The sequence below is a fragment of the Rhinichthys klamathensis genome, unplaced genomic scaffold (genome assembly GCF_029890125.1).
Source record: "Rhinichthys klamathensis goyatoka isolate OS25496 unplaced genomic scaffold, OSU_Roscu_1.1 h1tg000110l_1, whole genome shotgun sequence".
In the NCBI taxonomy this organism is placed as follows: Eukaryota; Metazoa; Chordata; class Actinopteri; order Cypriniformes; family Leuciscidae; genus Rhinichthys; species Rhinichthys klamathensis.
Window position 1 is genome coordinate 2,751,241 of NW_026606648.1, and position 18,082 is coordinate 2,769,322.

At 38.2% G+C, this 18,082-nt stretch overlaps 2 protein-coding genes and 1 non-coding gene across 4 annotated transcripts; 1 reads left to right on the forward strand and 2 right to left on the reverse strand.

Moving 5' to 3' along the window:
* Positions 1-132: 132 nt before the first annotated feature.
* tm9sf1 (transmembrane 9 superfamily member 1) lies at positions 133-11,566 on the forward strand. 2 transcript variants are annotated; one of them, XM_056254151.1, is made up of 9 exons: positions 133-403; positions 1,172-1,389; positions 1,528-1,659; positions 2,457-2,579; positions 3,792-4,144; positions 7,137-7,291; positions 8,442-8,627; positions 8,896-9,169; positions 10,380-11,566. In XM_056254151.1, exons 2-9 carry the CDS (start codon positions 1,177-1,179, stop codon positions 10,771-10,773), a joined length of 1,830 nt encoding a protein of 609 aa, XP_056110126.1. In that variant the 5' UTR covers positions 133-403; positions 1,172-1,176; the 3' UTR covers positions 10,774-11,566. The 2 variants fall into 2 exon arrangements, with proteins under 2 accessions (XP_056110126.1, XP_056110125.1); XM_056254150.1 differs by having other exon boundaries at positions 133-377.
* Positions 11,567-13,260: 1,694 nt separating this feature from the next.
* Positions 13,261-17,247, reverse strand: nanog (nanog homeobox). The gene is made up of 4 exons (XM_056254161.1): positions 16,714-17,247; positions 15,884-16,245; positions 15,668-15,787; positions 13,261-13,663 (listed from the first exon to the last, which is right to left on the reverse strand). Exons 1-4 carry the CDS (start codon positions 17,069-17,071, stop codon positions 13,346-13,348), a joined length of 1,158 nt encoding a protein of 385 aa, XP_056110136.1. The 5' UTR covers positions 17,072-17,247; the 3' UTR covers positions 13,261-13,345.
* On the reverse strand, positions 13,715-13,844 carry LOC130087726 (small Cajal body-specific RNA 11). The gene has a single exon (XR_008807381.1). It is a non-coding gene; the product is annotated as a small Cajal body-specific RNA 11 (non-coding RNA).
* Positions 17,248-18,082: the final 835 nt, after the last annotated feature.

Genomic DNA, 18,082 nt, shown 5'->3' on the forward strand with positions numbered 1-18,082 from the left:
CATCCACGAGAGAGAAGAAATGATGACACCGATGTTCCTGGTAATGATTATCACCTATTAACATGCACGGAAAACATTTGAACCCTCACTTAAAGTTGTGATTTAAAGAATCCGAGGGTTTTTGAAGCAGGCGCTGTAGCCACGCCCACCCCGGAAGATCCCAAAAAGGGTGTTTTTATTTTTTAAGGTGACGTGGATTCGCTGTTCGCCGCTGCTGCTCTCGACCTTTTGGCTGTTTCATCGCGTAAAAGCAAAGACTGGATATCTTCAATCACCAGCAATGGTCAGATATGACATTACACATACGCGTGTGCTGTTGACTGGATTTTGAAAAGAAAGAAGCGATTCTGAGGAATCCGAGGAAGCATCTGAAACAGGTTTGGTGCATTTCTCGGATGCGGAAGTATGTAAAGCATCTTAGTAGACGAAAGGGTTTATAGTGCGATTTGTTTCTCATTTGTTTATGTCTGAAGGATGCTAGCTACATCTGTTTATTTAACCTATTAAAACTAATTTAAATGAATCTAGCGGAGGACGTTGGGGAAATGGTCCAATTCTTCCATTAGGAGACTCCATAAGAACTGATTTCTGTAACACTTTATTTTACAGTGTCGTTACACATATTACATGTACTTACTATAGTAATAACTAATAACAGTAAATTATGTATAATTATGTATAACACTAGCTCTATAGTAAGTTAAGCTATATGTTGTAAATTCATTTTACTAAGTACTTATTTGTGTAATTACAATCATGTAATAAGGAAACCTTCAAATAACGCGACTTCACACCATTTTCTTTACATTACATTGTCCATTTATTTACCTATATTTGCTTCCATATTGAACAATTATGTAATTATGTCATTCGAGTGAAGTATTATATGTAGTTGATGCATAATATATATATATCCTTAAACGTTTGTTACCATTTCTCTTAAAGGGACAGTTCACCCCAAAATGAAATCATGAAGTAAAGGGATAGATCACCCAAAAATGAAATGTGTCATCATTTACTCACCCTCACTGTTTAAAAAGGTTCTAGATGGAGTCTAGCATGTTAAACCGCAGGACCTGTCAACCATGAGCCATTTAAAATAACTATGTAAATGTTTTTTGTTGCCTGCATAGTTGTTGACCCCTTACAGTCTTGATTTGCTCACCAACAGGTGTCATGACAGCAAGACTGGAACATTCAGGCCTGCGTGTCGCTGGTCGATCCATGAGGCTCTGTGTGCTGGTTCTGTGCCTGCTGCCTCACTTTGGCTGGGCAGTCAGTTACAAGCAAGGCGATCCGGTGACCCTGTACGTTAACAAAGTTGGTCCATATCACAATCCCCAGGAAACCTATCACTATTACACTCTGCCAGTCTGCAGACCTAAAGAGGTGAGTGTGCACTGCACTAATCAGTATTATCTGGATCTATTATTGTGCTTGCTTTATGACCTTATGGTGCAATACATGTCAATAAAATGTACTGTTAGTGCAGCTCTATCACCTTGTGGATGATTGATTTGTTTGCAGGTCCATCATAAAGCCTTGAGTCTGGGAGAGGTGTTGGATGGAGACCGTATGGCTGAGTCTCTTTACAACATCCGCTTCAAGGAAAACACAGAGCGACTGCCGCTATGCAAACTCACTCTCTCTGAGAAAGAGGTAGCAATGCAGTCATTCAGAACATTTTTAAAATGCAATCTTAGGGTACGTTTACACGACAACGATATGCTTAAAACTGAGAAGTTTTTCTCCTTTGAGTTTTCAACGTACAGATTGTCAAAACGATCTCCGTTTACACGGATCTGCGAAAACTAATAAAAACGCTGTATTCTGCTGCCAGGTGATGAAACACTATAGACTGAACACGTTTTATGCGTGTGCATGACGTCATCGTCTTCAGAGATTCGTGTTTTTGCTGTTTACATTATTTACAAAAATTTGCACTTTGAAACCCATTTTTAAAACTTTGCATTTTCAGGCACCCAAAACGCCGTATTCGTGTAAACAAACGGCCAAAGCGCCGTAGTCGTGTAAACGAACGGCCAAAGCGCATACAAAGTTTTATGTTTTTAGTTGAAAACGGTGTCGTGTAAACAGCCCCTTATTTAGAGCATAAAATACTTTTTTTAAGTTTTTAAGATTTTTTAAGATTTTAAGTTCCTGATTTTGTTAATGGCACTAGGCATGCAACATTTTGGGAAATTATAAGCAAAACGTATGGCAGGGCATCTCTATCCTGCTCAGGCTCTAATCAAACATGGCTGAACCAGCTAGTCAGGGTTTTCAGGTTCATTTGAGAGTGATGGGTGTGGTGGAGGGTTGGAACTAAACTGTGCAGGAGGCCAGATCTCCTGGAACAGGATTTCACACATTTGAATGTCAAAGAAGAGGAAACGGCAGAGATGTATAGAAATGGCTTCAGATGTCTTATATTTTATGCATTTTTGAAACTACAGGTGGATCAGTTGCGAGAAGCTGTTGAGGAGCTGTATTACTTTGAGTTTGTCCTTGATGAAATTCCCATCTGGGGTTTTGTGGGATACATGGAAGAGAGTGGATTCCTGCCTCACAGCCACAAGGTCTTTTTCTATGTCTCCATCACTCACTCACTCACTCGCACACATTCAGTGGCCGCAAAAAGTGTTTGGGCACTTTGCCGCAATTTTAAATGTACGCATTTCTTTACATTAGATAAGAATAAATCAAAACACGCACTGTTGTTTTTACCAAAAACGTTTGTTAGTTTTAAAAATATTCAGGGATGGGATTTTCCCGTATAAAAGTGGTTGGGGGGTTGGGGGTGTCGGTTGGGTACTGTATGGTGATTGAAATCGTGAAATGGCCTTAAACAATTGCTAAATCAACTGCCAATTTGTTATGTTTTCGAATACATTTGTTTCATGCACGGTCTGCTTCTGACAGCGTTGCACGAGCTTACCACGCCATCTGTGGGACACCCACAGCATCTTAGCCAGGGTTCAAAGCACCAAATGCAAGTAAAAATCTGTTGAAACGGTGTTACTCGCCAGTTGCCTGATAACTTTTTTATGAATTTTGACAATGCATGGTTGTGAGAATGTGATTTGGCTTAGTTCGATCATCAAATCACAACGGTTGTGATGTAACTCATTATATAAATATATAGTCTGATGCGCTGCATGTTTAAGAGTGGAGGACAGCGCTGTTTTTTCAGGTTTTCCTTCTTTTTTTGTCTTTCGCTGATCACATGCCTGAATATTAAATATGTATGTACACAACACTTCTGTTCAAAAGTTTAAGGTCAGTAAGCTTTTATAATAGTTTTTAGTTAAATAGTTTTAATTAATAGTTTTATGTTTTAACTTTCTATTAATCAAAGAATCTTAGTTTAATCTTAGTAATCATTTACACAAAAACATTTTCTACATTGATAATACTTAGGAATGTTTCTTGGGCACCAAGTAGTCTGGAGTAATGATGCTGAAATTTCAGCTTTGCCTTCACAGTTGTAAAGTACATTTTGCAGTATATTAGAATATAAGTCATTTGAAATTGTAATAATTTTCACAATATTAATGTTTTACTGTATTTTCCATCAAATAAATGCAGCCTTGAGAGTGAGCATAAGAGAGTAAAAACATAAAAAAATCTTACCAACCCTAAACTCTGGAATGGTAGTTTGTACATTACGTACGGTACATTAAGTGTCCAAATCTTTTTTGAGGCTGCTGTGTGCTATTTGACTGTTTTGATATATGCTAATTCAGTGAATAAAGCATCATGTCTCTCTTCATTCCTTTTTTGTACATCAGGTGGGATTGTGGACACACTTGGACTTCAATATAGAGTACAACGGCGACTCTGTGATCTTCGCCAATGTGTCTGTGAAGGATGTGAAGCCGGAGCCATTAGAGGAAGGAGGGGCAGGCCATGGTGCTGGTGTTGGCAGTGGCGGTCTGTCCATCACACACACCTACAGCGTTCGCTGGTTTGAGAGTACGTTGCCCCATTCACGCAGAGCAGAGCGCCTCAGAGACTATTCCTTTTTTCCCAAGACTCTGGAAATTCACTGGCTGTCCATCATCAACTCTCTAGTGCTGGTGGTGCTACTGCTGGGCTTCGTCATCATCATCCTCATGAGAGTGCTGAAGAATGACTTTGCCAGGTGAGGAGGGATCTGAAGTCACATTCACATATGCAAATCTGGTCGATTACATAATTGTATTTAATTAATAATGAACCGTTTTTCTTGCTAAAAGTTTTCAGCCCTTACTTATGGACTTTAAATTCTGATTGGATAAGCTGCGTTTAAAACTGTTGCAAAATAATGCTGTAAAACACACCTGTGAGCTCATTTTCTAATATGACAAATTGCAATGTAACTCGGACACCACAAAGAGCCTACATCTAGGCTATACACTCACCGGCCACTTTATTTGGCACACCTTGCTAGTACCGGGTTGGAGCATCAATACTCATGTAGGCTGTGCCGTTTAAACGATGCTCAATTGGTACTAATGGGCCCATTGTGTGCCAAGAAAATATCCCCCACGCCATTACACTGCCAGCAGGAGCCTGAACCGTTTTTACAAAGCAGGATGGATCCATGCTTTCTTATTATTTACAATAAATTCTGACCCTACCATCTGATTGTTGCGTTAGAAATCAAGACTCATCAGGTAACGTTTTTCCAATCTAATATTGTCCAATTTTGGGGAGCCTGTGTGAATTGCAGCCTCAGTTTCCTGTTCTTAGCTGACAGGAGTGGCCGATGTGTCTTCCTCTGCTGTAGACCATTTGCTTCAAGGTTTGACGTGTTGTGAGTTCAGAGATGCTCGGTTGTAACGAGTGGTTATTTGAGTTACTGTTGCCTTCCTATCAGCTCGAACCAGTCTGGCCATTCTCTTCTGACCTCTGGCATTAACATGGCATTTTCGCCCACAAAACTGTCGCTCCCTCGAATATTAGGGATGTGCCCAAAGCCTAAATCCAAACTTAGAAAGGCATGGAAAATGAGTATCACATTTTATGGAGCCCCGCCTAGAGGGACATGGTTAGGCTTGCTGCAGTAGTCGGTTACAGTATAGTACATCAGATTGTATTATCATGTGAAGATAGTAAGGAGAGATGACTGACAGGATGAGGTTGGAGGATTTAGTGTGCAACAGATCCTGACAAAAAACTTCTCTTGTAAAATGTGTGATCAGTACCGCCGCTCCCTATACATATGCAGGAATTCGATAGCGGCTGCCTGATACCCCGCAAATTACATACAATATTATTACCCAACTATATACAGTAATTGCGAGTAAACACAAAGGCATTAATTAATTATTTTTTCCTCTCATCTCATATCACCATGTCCCTTTAGGGCAGGGATAGGCAACTTCGGTCCTGGAGGGTTTAGCTTCAGCCCTGAAAAAAACTCACCTGCCTGTATCTATCTAGTAATCCTGAAAACCTTGATTGCCTTGTTCAGGTGTGTGTTTAATTAGGGTTGGAGCTAAACTCTGCAGGAAAGTGGCCCTCCAGGACCGAAGTTGTCTATCCCTGCTTTAGGGGCTCCGTAGAATTTCCTTTCTAAACATAGTATTCGGCTTTGGGCACATCCCTACTGGATACTCTCTCTTTTTTTCCGGATCATTCTCTGTAAACCCTAGAGATGGTGGTGTGTGAAAATCCCAGTGGATCACCAGTTTCTAAAATACTCAGACCAGTCCATCTGGCACCAACAAACATGCCACGTTCAAAGTAACTTAAATCACCTTTCTTCCCATTCTGATGCTCAGTTTGAACTTCAGCAGATCATCTTGACCATGTATACATGCCTAAATGCATTGAGTTGCTGCCATGTGATTGGCTGATTTTGCGTAAACAAGCAGTTGAACAGGTGTAACTTATAAAATGGCCATATATATAACACACACACACACACACTGCCCGGCCAAAAAAAAAAGACACTGTTTGGATTTAAATAGGCAAATGCTAAGATTGCTAAGCAATCAAAGACAAATGCTTAGTCTAAGATTGAATCAATATTGCAGTGATTGTTATGTTTCTAGCATGTTATACCTCTTGATGGAAATAAATGTTGTGATGTTATTTCCATCAAGAGGTAGGTTACATACATACATTTTGGTCAAGATCTTGTATTGACAGTCTGTAAAGTGTATTTCAGCACATCCCAAAGACTTTTACAATTTGATTCATAAAATGATTCAGCCTAATGAATCTTGACATTGTCATCCTGGAATATGGCCATGATGTGTCTTGCTACATGGTTGTTTAAGAAATAAAAAAAGCTACACACTCCGTCAATTAGGGTTAGAAGTGTTGCCAAACATATAACATGCTAGAAACATAATCACTGCAATAATAATCCAATCATAGACTCTTAAGCATTTGTCTATTTAAATTCAAACACTGCCGGGCAGTGTGTGTGTGTGTGTATATATACAGTATATATTCAATTTACATTTAATTATTGAATCAATTTAAGGTGGTATTCTTGGCTGATCTTGTTGTCTGTTTGTTTACATTGTGCATGCAAACTGCACTTAATTAAACTGTAATTTTAGGTTAATTAAGTTCATAAGAAAATGTTACATGTTTATTACACATTCAATTAGCAGCACATTTGGTACTCCAGGGAGCTCATATTTCCATTAGTCAACCATTAAATTTGTTTCTGTTGCTCCCTGAGCAACACATCCACAAAGAAGTTGTGACTTCACGGCTCACCAAGGTTGCATTTATTTGCAATATTGTGAAATGTATGAATACAATTTAAAGTAATTGTTTTCCATCTTAATATAAATTTATTTATTTGATGGCAAAGCTGTCTTTAGTGTCACGATCATTCAGAAATCATTCATATATGCTGATTTGGTGCTCAAGAAACATTTATTTGTCTTATTATAATTTTATTATCATTTATTCTTATTAATTTCTTTTTACTGACCCCAAACGGTTGAACGATTGTGTGTAACTCTTGCCTTTTATTTTCTGTTGATTTTGTATAATGTATATTATCATCGTAAGTCAGGTGAAAGCAATGAAATAGCCAGTATTTATAATAAGTAAATGATCTATATAGAGGAAGGGGAGGGATCATTAATGAACACTGGACTGATGGAACGCTGTCACTGTGTCTACAGGTATAATGTGGAGGAAGATGGTGGTTGTGACGATCTGGATCAGGGGGATAACGGATGGAAAATCATCCACACAGACGTCTTTCGCTTCCCACCATATAAGAGCCTCCTGTGTGCTGTATTAGGGGTCGGGGCGCAGTTTCTAACTCTGGCCACAGGTATCACATGCTGCACTATAGAGAGATGTATCAAATCATTAAATGAATGCCTGTTTTCAAATGAGCTGGTGTGAGCATGCTAAATAACTCTTATATCATTTGAGGACAGGGCCGTGAGGGAGATAAGTCCCCCCAATAATTAGAAATAGCCAAATTGTCCCCCCAATATTTAAGATTTATAATGCTGCTCTGCTCTTCTCCATTACGCACGGCTCTTTTTGTTGTTAGGATGACAACAAATCAATAAAATGTTTAGGCTGCTCTGCTTCAGCGGTCTAACAGCACTTGTCACTAGCTGCGTTTACATGGAGCCTAATAATCCATTTGTAATCGGACTAGTAGCACAGTCGGAATAAAAGTCACATGTAACCACGTCAATCGGAATGATTTAACCAAATCTGACTGAAATTTCATTTTGATCGTAACGGGTGCTTTAGACCTTTGCTAATCTGTTTGACATATAAATACTTGATCGGATTGAAAACTGAAACTGGAAAAAACGAGCTGTAGAGCGAGTCAGGAAACGTTTTCCTCCACCAGGTTAAATTGATCAAGCCAATTTTTTTTTTTTTTTACTTTTACTTTATTCCCTTAAATCCCTATTAATCCTTTAATTATTTCCTTTAAATAAAATGACCAAAAATAGAAATAATTTAATCAAGTCATTTATTCCTTTATTTATTTTCCTATTATATGTATTTATTTAACTATATATTTTTAATTTCTGCAACAAAAATCAAATAAAAAAATAATTCAAACTTTAGTCCCCACCTAGTTCAAGACACGGTTACAGCCTTGTTTGAGGATGGCATCTCCATTCTAAAAATATTCATATTAATATCTAATAATGTTAAGCCTCAAATCTGCTCAGTTATAATAACTGAATAATGGTATACATGTATTTATGGTATAAAACAAAAAATAACATGGTTCAACTTTTTATTAATCATGTTAATGCATTAACTTTGACAGCCCTGTTTATTTTACCTCAATTTGTCTGTCACTAATTTGCATTGATGATTTTTCAATATTCTGTGTAAAACAGTCATGTCAATTAGGTACTTGGGATGAAATTGGGATGAATATGAGAAGTGAGTTGCAGATAGGAAGAACATGACCTTCAGGTAACCCTCTTTCCCGGTTTCTTTAGGAATCATTGTCATGGCACTGCTGGGGATGTTCAATGTCCATCGTCATGGTGCCATAAACTCGGCAGCGATTGTTTTGTACGCTCTGACCAGCTGTGTGTCAGGTTACTGTTCCTGCAGCTTCTACACACAGATCCAGGGACAGCGCTGGGTCTGGAACATTATCCTCACCTCTGCGCTCTTCTCTGGTGAGACACAACAATCTTCTGTATTTATATACATCTAGATGGTTTATGCAACAGGAGCACACCGTGTGGGGTATTGTTTCCCACAATGCAATGTGCTCAACATGATTTTCAAATTCCAGTGTGTTTTATTTTAGATGTTAATCTCAACATACATATTACCTGTCACAATTACAGTGTTTTCATCAGCAAATGTAACTGACATTTCGCCCACTCACCATTGCTCTCTTTGTTCTTCTCTTCTATATTTCACTCGCTCTGATTCGTACAGCCCCCCTCTTCTTCACCTGGAGTGTGGTGAACTCCGTTCACTGGTGGAGCGGATCGACCCAGGCCCTGCCGGCCACCACCGTGCTTCTACTGCTTGGCGCCTGGGTGCTGGTGGGCTTCCCTCTCACCGTCATTGGTGGGATTGTTGGAAAGAACAGAGCTGGCAACTTCCAGGCGCCGTGTCGCACTCGTAACATAGCTCGCCAGATCCCCCAGCAGCCCTGGTACAAACACACGGCTGTGCACATGGCCATCGGCGGCTTCCTGCCTTTCAGGTAAGAGCAGTGAGTCTTAGCAGATGATTTCCAGACAGTAGAAGAAACAAAGAAAACTTAAAGGAAACATTTTTAAATTGTATTACAGTAGTGGCCAAAAGTAATTTCTGGATGTTTTTGCATGTGTTCATAATTTCTTTGACAGCCTGGCCAAAAATTATGTCCACACAATTTGGCATGCTTCATTTCGTTATTGTCACAGATAAACTACAAGAACAACCACGCAATATGCTTACAAAATTGTTAAAAATTTTGTATAGTTTTTGAATGGGTATATTTGGGTATGAAGGGGAATATTTGAATACAAATGTAAATTTTCCATCCCTTTTGATGACCATTTTGAATATAATAGAATATTTATCATCATTTTATATATAATACATAATATAAGAACACGTTTAAAAACATGTTTTCTTGCATAATATATATTAATATAAAATCCCTTGTAAAAATATAATATATATTATATAAGAAAACATTTTTAAATACATTGTTATAGTGTGTGTGTGTGTGTGTGTGTGTATACATATAAAATATATTATTAGAATGTATTATTATAGAATGGAATAAGCATTTATAACATTTAAAAATCCTTTCATATTTAATAAATATATTATATAAGAAAAATATATATATATATATATTATTTACGAAAACATGTTAACATATATCAAATTCAAAAATATTTATATATATAAGAAAACATTCAAAAAATATTTTGTTATACAAATAAGAAATCATTTTAATATAATATTTGAAAGTGTTTCTTATATAATATATTCTATTATATATATAAATATATATATATATATAATGTATATGTCATGTTAAAAAACATGAATGTTTTCACTCATCCATAAACATTATTAGATCCATCAGCATGACAGCAAGTCCCATCATTCCGCTTATCACTGCGTCATCAACCTACGCCTTTGTTATTGTATGAGGTTAGCGACCCCTAGCGGCGGAAAAAAGTATTACATATTGTAGCTCTAATATAATATTTGAAAATGTTTCTTATATAATAAAAATATTATAATAAAATATAAATAATTATGTATGAAAACTTGCTAATATAATATATTTTAAAAAGATTTTTTTTAAATCATATAAGAAAACATTTTAATATAATTAAATCACTTTCATATTTTATATATATATTTTTATATTATATTATATCTTTATCTCCTTTCTCCTCTTGACTTTGCAGTGCCATCTCAGTAGAACTGTACTACATCTTTGCCACTGCGTGGGGTCGTGAACACTACACACTCTACGGCATCCTGTTGTGCGTGTTTGCCATCCTGCTCTCGGTGGGCGCCTGCATCTCTGTGGCCCTCACCTACTTCCTGCTCTCAGGCGAGGACTACCGCTGGTGGTGGAGAAGTGTTCTTAGCACCGGCTCCACTGGCATCTTTATATTCCTTTACTCTCTCTTTTACTACCACAATCGCTCCAACATGAGCGGCCTTGTACAGAGCGTCGAATTCTTCGGATATTCTTTGCTCACTGCGTTTGTTTTCTCGCTCATGCTGGGAACAGTCTCCTTCTGGGCATCTCTGGCTTTTATTCGTTACATCTACCGTAGCCTTAAGATGGACTGAGGGCCGTTTCCTCTCAAAATGCCCCCCTCCCCCTTCAAATGGGGAAAGAGACTCATGGAGCAGTTCCTCGTGGATCCCTGCATGAGCAGGTTTTGTGTTGCTGAAGTATATTAAACTATCAATGCCAATCTTAAAAGGAATAGGGAACAGACAAAGCGACTGACTAAAGACTAAAGACTAATTTAATATTCCATTTTGCTCACCAACACCCTGATACTTAAAATTCACATAGATATATAGTTGCTAGATTATCTGCACATCAAATACAGAAGTATTTGAGAGTCAGCTGGATCGTTTGTGCTGCTGAAAGGGTCAGATTTTCATACTTCAAAATGTTGCTTACCATGTATCAAAGACTTGAAAGTTGTAAAGTCTGTTTTGGATTTTGTCAATGTAGTGACTACAATGATTAAATGTCAGTTTCAAGACATAAGGGGACAAGAATAAGAGGCCTTCATACTTTGTTTCAGAAGACCATTGAGAAGATAAAGCACTTATATGTACTGTAGGTGAGTTTACTTGATTAAAGGGGGATGTGTGGTTATATGGAAGGATATTATCATCTTTGAGGAAAAGAGATGTGCCATATTGTGTACATGGTGCAATATGCACATTTTGAGTTTTGTAACGAAGGTTTAACACAAGCAAGCTGATCAAATGAAGAATAGATTATGGAAGCAATACCATTGTCTGAAGTCGCCATCAACTGTGATCTGGTGAAATGTAAATATACTATGTTTTCAATAAAGTCACTTTTATTACAGTAAGAGAAATAAATGTGGGTGAAATGCAATGGTGGTGTCGATCATATAAATGTAGGTAAATTGAAAAGACGAAAGGATTTAAAGCTCGCTGTCAGATATGCCCTTTTGATCTGTTCTACCGTTCAAAAGTTTGGGGTCAGTGAGATTTTTAGAAAGTGTCTCTAACCAATGCAGCATTTATTTGATAACGAGGTTCTTATTTGAATATTAATATATTTTAAAATGTAATTTATTCTCAGGATTACATCAGTCACTAGCTACTTTAGTCTTAAATGATCCTTCAGAAATCATTCCCATGCTGATTTGGCACTAAAGTAACATTTCTTATAATTAATGTAGAAAACAATTGTGTTGCTTAAAAGTACACTAACTTTTGGTCCCTTAGCAGTTAAAAAACAAAATGCATGTATTTTGTGGAAGAATAATTTTATTATAGTTATCCCCCTGTCAACAAAGTAAATGTGAAAAAGGTGACGTCATGCATGTGTTGTCTATAGGCGTGTAATTCTTTACAAAGTAACAATGCCAACTACTGGCCTGGCAGCATAACAGCCTTTTGTCATTTTCACAGATCCTTGTGAATAGTATCATTGACAAAGTTGTCGTCTGTACACGAAAAAAGAAAAACTTCCATTTTTAGTACATTGTGTAAACATACCCTTAGGGGACATTTATGTACCGTTACATGACACTATTTTCAACTAAAAACTTTGTTTTGGCCATCCATTTACATGACAATGTATTTTAGGGGTCTAAAAACAGACTTTTTTAAAAACAGGTTTCAAAAGTGCGAGGTTTTAAAAACAAGCATTATAGTTTGTGTACACTACAAAAACGGGGACGTCTTACGCATGCGTGTTCAGTCTATAGGAATGCGTGTGGCCAGGCTCTTTACGAAGTGACAATTGCCAACTGACCTGGAATGCATAAAACTGTCGTCATTTTCAAGGATCGGTGTGAACAGGGAGCATTGACAATGTTGTCATCGGTTTAAAAAAAAGAAAAGTTTTGTACATCGTTGTCATGTAAACGCACACTCACAAGACACCGCTACAAGGCTGCAGTTATGACCAGTTCCTGATTAAACAATTACTTAAAGGATACATTAAAAGCAGTATGTTTAAGTGTTGAGCAGGCCTATAAATGGCAAATAACACTTGAATACAGAACTACATGCTGAAAAAACAAAACAAAAAAAAGCCACAAATTTAGGAACAGATAAAACATTTATTGCTCAACTGGGTCAAAGAACTGTTTGTGTGGGCAGGAGTACTTTACAAGCACAAAGCTTGTCAATTACTAAAGTCCAGATACAGGTGGGCAAAGAATTTCATAAATGCACAAATGTAACAGATCGCATAGAAAAGCAGTAAAACCCAGGGAAATTGATACACAGAACGAAACACAGTGCAGACCACCTTTTCTTGTACACAGATGTAGAGCAGTGCCTTGCATTCAAATTCATGGAACTCATTTAAGAAATCGACTTTGTCCTGACTAAATCTAAAAAAAGAAAACGAGCACCTGGAAGAGCAGAGGGATCAAGATATTAAATACTCTGAAAAGGTACAATGAAATTATAAAAATAGATCTCGGTATAAAACGCGCTGAGTTTTAAAAAAGGCAAACTTTACAGATTCAAAAAAAATCTTGAGACATGTCTCACTTAACCCCAATTGGCAACCCATGACATCAGCACCTAAAAATATCCAACATTTTGTTGCCAAAAATTATATATTTACAAATACAGGGAGTACCCAAGGCTGCGGGGGGTGAAAGCAATGGATATATACAACAAGCAGCCGCACTCACAGCAAAGTCATTCCTTTTGTTGACCATTGGGCACTCGGCATGGATGCCATTTGAGTAGGGCTGCTTCCTTTGTTCACTGCATTGCCACCATCACGGGCTTGAATGTAGCTAGTAGGGTTGGGGAACTCATAGTGCGTCACAGCTGGGGGCAGAGGCCAGTTTCCCAGGGGTCTTGCAGTGGCCTGAGAAGGAGAGCGTGGCTGTGGGTAGCTGGGGTAGATGGGCGTTTGTTGAGGACTCCTCTTGAACAGAGGCTCTCTCACCTGAGGGTTACTGTAGTGATCTTGGTTTGCTCGAGCGGTTTCAGTCTGAAACTTAAAAACAAAACACCAAATTATGGGTAAATTAAAACTAATGATGGGTCATTTGTATCATCGTGCCTTTAAGACATTATCCAAACTACTGAAATGCCTCCTTTGTAGATGATAACTTGCTCTACGTCCACACTGATCAGTTCTGCTACCAACAAGACAGAACAAGCAACAGTGTAGACGTCATGGTTTTAAACCTGTATGACTTTATTGCTTGGATAATCATTTTGAACGTTCAAAATATCTGTGTTTGTGTTCCACAGAAAAACCTAATATATATATATAATTTTTTGTATCAATGATTATGCTTACAAACAGCCAATAACCCGTTCAAAACCGGAATATTAGCAATAACCCGGTCGACACGGCCATGTAAACACCGGCAAAAACCTGAATATGCTAATATTCCTGTTTTTAAAAACCCGAATATGATCCCTGGGTTACGCCTTTTCCAACCCGAATATTTGGTCATGTAAACGCGTATCGGCATATCCCCATCAAAAGGTACATTGATTTGTGTTCTGCGCATGTTCTATTCGCAAGGAATCTTGGTCTTTTGAGTAGAGGAACTTCACAAAAACCTGCATGCAGTATACCGGAAGTAAACAAGTAGAAGTAAACATGAGATGCAGCACAGCACCATACTTTTGGACCAGTACCAATGCGATCGCTATCTGCCCCGAACTATTCATTATCCGCGTGCTGCTGCTGTTGTTTTTGGATACAGGAAGAATCGGAAATGACGCATATTGCGTCTTAAGGTTGTCCGTACGTCCAGACGCTAAACGTGCGTCGCCGTTTACATCGGGATATTGCCAAATGATTACAAATTCCATGTATACAGGAGTAACTCTCTCTGCTTACGCATGTAAATGGGTTATTCCGAATGTTTCAGAAACCTGAATAGTGACAGCTTGTAAACGTAGTCATTGTGCCTTTAAGACACAATCAAAACTATTGAAATGCCTTCGGGAACGATAATTTGCTCTGTAAATCATTACATCAGTGTAGATATAGTTCCTCTACCAACAACACCGCAACAGAGAAACTTCGTGTCACTTTCTTTGAAAAGAAAATATTTTTTTGGGGAGAAAAACGGTGTTCGCTTGGACCCCATTGACTTAAATTGCATGGACAAAAATGGTTAAAACATTAAAGGAGTAGTTCACTTTTAAAAAAACTCTTGCTGATAATTTACTCACCCCCATGTCATCCAAGTTGTCCATGTCTTTCTTCAGTCGAAAAGAAATTAAGGTTTTTGATGAAAACATTCCAGGATTTTTCTCCATATAATGCACTTTACTGGGTACCAAACGGTCCAAGGTCCAAAAGACAGTTTCAGTGCAAACTGCAAACTGTTCAAATGGTTTTAAATGACACCAGACGATGAATAAGGGTCTTATCACGCGAAACGATCGCTCATTTAAAAAATAAATAACAACGTTTAAGTTTTATAAGCTCACATGCCCGCCTTGCTCTGTTCTGTGTGACTCCTGTTCGAACTCGTTCATCAAAATGAACAAATCTTTTTTCGAGTCATTTAACGACCGAAATGAACGAATTGACTCGGAAAAAGATTTGTTGAACGAGTTCGAACAGGAGAGTTACACAAAACAGAGAAAGGCGAGCATGTGAGCTTATAAAACTTAAACGTTGTTATTTATTTTTTAAATGAGCGATCGTTTCGCTTGATAAGACCCTTATTCATCGTCTGGTGTCATTTAAAACCATTTGAACAGTTTGCACTGAAACTGTCTTTTGGACCTTGAACCGTTTTGCTACCATTGAAGTCCATTATATGGAGAAAAATCCTGGAATGTTTATCAAAAACCTTAATTTCTTTTTGACTGAAGAAAGACATGGACATCTTGGATGACATGGGGGTGAGTAAATTATCAGCAAAAGTTTTTTTAAAAGTGAACTAATCCTTTAATATCTTTTGTGTTCCTCAGAAGGAAGAAAGATGCATGTTTGGAATGACATGGTTTGACATGAAACCGCGCTCACCTGAGAATGAGCAGCTGAGGTGTTTGGTACGGCATTAATGACGTATCTCTCGGTCATCCAACTACTATCTCTTTGATGCCTCTTGAGTTTCATCCTACGATTTTGAAACCACGTTTTCACCTTTGCAAAGAAAAAGCGTTATTCATCATGACACTAACAGCAATCCATTAAAGCTTTAATTCTCTCAACAGTCTTCAGTCTCTTTATATCACTAACCTGTTTGTATGTTAGTCCCGTCCCTCCAGCCAGAGTCTTCATCTCTGCGGGCGTGAGGTATCTCTGGACATTAAACCGGTGGATAAGAGCATTCATCTGCTCCTCAGAAAAGGCAGCACGAGTCTTCCGAGGCTGGGCTGGACGTCGGGCTGGAGATGTGGTCAGCGTGGGCAGAGGCGGCAAGGCATCCACCCCCAAATTCTGACTCACCAGCTCCTCTCCTTCAGCAGAGACGGAGTTTGAGATCGGTTGTCCGCTGTCAGGACTGCCACTATCCGTTTCGTAGTCCTGATCTTTCCAGGACGGGTGACTGAGATTGGTCAGAGCGCCCCCCTCACGACTGCTCCCTGAGCTCCAGGAATCTATACAAATGGGGGAAAATAAAAGCTTTACTTCATGGACTATGCCATTTGGTACCTAGAATTGATAAACCTTTGAAATTAAGTTTATAAATGTGCTTGCATTTCCTGAAAGTATGGTTTATACACAACAGTGTTCTTAAAAAAAAAAAAAAAGAAAGAATTGTTTGATAAACAGAAATTAAGCTGTAAAACATACATTAGATGGAAAACAAACACATTAAGATGTTGCCTTGAACTGAAATAATTTAAGTCGCCATACTAAAGTTGTTAGAAGTGGAAAGGATATAAAATAAAGAAAAACATTAACAGACAGATATTCTAAAATGTACTCCAATAACCTTTGAATTATTTACAACTTCGAAAAATCCTTTTTATTTACGTTGAAAGAGCAATTTATTACTTCTTTAGGGAATTTGGATTAAATTTGCTTTGCAATTATTTCGTGAGGCTTGATCAGAGGAGGGTTACCTGGGGTATGAGCCTCTGAGTCACTGGGTGTATCGCTGCTGGCCTGCTCTGCATCTTTGACCTTTGGATCGGGCTCAGTCTTATTATATGAGATGAAGAGCCGTCCGTTCTGCGTGTGGCTCGGGTAGTTGCCGTAGTTGCTCGCATTGCCGGTCTCTGAGCTCCAGGATGCCGACTGCTGTGTGGTTTGAGAGGAGTAATAGCTCGCGGTGACCCCGCCGGACTGAGCGTACGCGGCCTCGGCCCAGCTCAGATTCGGGTGGCCGTGCTCAGACACCTGCGGATACACGAGCCCGTATGCATACGCATGATAAGATGGGTTGAAGTTGTAACTCACTGGTATCTTCCAATCCGCCATTCCCTTGTCGGATGAACGCAGAGCAAAAAACAAATGTGCAGAGAATAGCACCTGACTACAAAAACCCAAAGGGTTTGACTACCCTCGAAAACAGATGCCGATAATAGCTCTCCTCCTCATAATCACGCAAAAAGACCCCTTGACATGACCTGATAAAAAAAAAGTGCGTGGAGAAGGTGATTTATAAGGCCAGGTGAGTGGATGTGGGCGGGGCGGATTTGCGAAGAGATGCGCAGACCAATCAGGTGCAGCTTCTGAGAGCTGGAAACCACACCCTCATTCCACATCAGCTGAGCCAGGTATTCTCACATTTACATGATATATTTGCATTTTTTCATTTAGCGTTTTACATTTTTAAATGACACAATTAGGCTATTTATTGATGAAAATTACACTGAAAACGTATTTGAAATTAAAAACTTTTGACTCAAATTATTTTGAAACTTCTATCTATATATATTTTTTTTTATTTAAAACAACTAACTCCATAAAACTCCATAAAACAGAGAACTATTAATCTTAAAAAATCAACATTAAGAAAAAACGCATTTAAAAACTGTATTTTTGACACATGTTAAAAAAGTGAGAACTATTTAATAAGCCTAAATAGAATTATTAGGCTACTTGTGATGTACGCAACACCCATGGTTTTGTCATGTAGGCCTACATGATTATAGAAAGATTATCAATATTTTAAACCTAAAAATGGGCTACATTTTTCACATTTAGTGCAGTTCCTTCTCATCCCTCTAATCTATTGTCTGTTTTAACATGTTTACCACAGTTACTTTCAGGGTAAAACTTGCCAATAATTTCTTTAGATTAGCATGATTAATCCTATAAAACATTACAAAGCCTCATGTGAACAAGTTACCCTATAAGTGCACCAATCTAGAGCTATTTAACTTTGAAAATGTGTGTGGACTAGGAATGTCTGGACTTTTTGAATGCCTTAAGCAGGTTTGCCTTACAATTACCACCTGAATAGGTGCGTTTGTAGTCCACCCATTT

Bases quoted from the DNA above. Each gene is read 5' to 3' on its own strand.
- nanog (XM_056254161.1), bottom strand. From the start codon at position 17,071: ATGGCGGATTGGAAGATACCAGTGAGTTACAACTTCAACCCATCTTAT. The intron at 15,788-15,883 runs GTTAGTGATATA...TTCTTTGCAAAG, and splicing joins CGGGACTAACATACAAACAG to GTGAAAACGTGGTTTCAAAA. The intron at 13,664-15,667 runs GTGAGCGCGGTT...TTTGTTTTTAAG, and splicing joins CCTCAGCTGCTCATTCTCAG to TTTCAGACTGAAACCGCTCG.
- tm9sf1 (XM_056254151.1), top strand. From the start codon at position 1,177: ATGACAGCAAGACTGGAACATTCAGGCCTGCGTGTCGCTGGTCGATCC. The intron at 2,580-3,791 runs GTCTTTTTCTAT...TTTGTACATCAG, and splicing joins TCCTGCCTCACAGCCACAAG to GTGGGATTGTGGACACACTT. The intron at 8,628-8,895 runs GTGAGACACAAC...TGATTCGTACAG, and splicing joins CACCTCTGCGCTCTTCTCTG to CCCCCCTCTTCTTCACCTGG.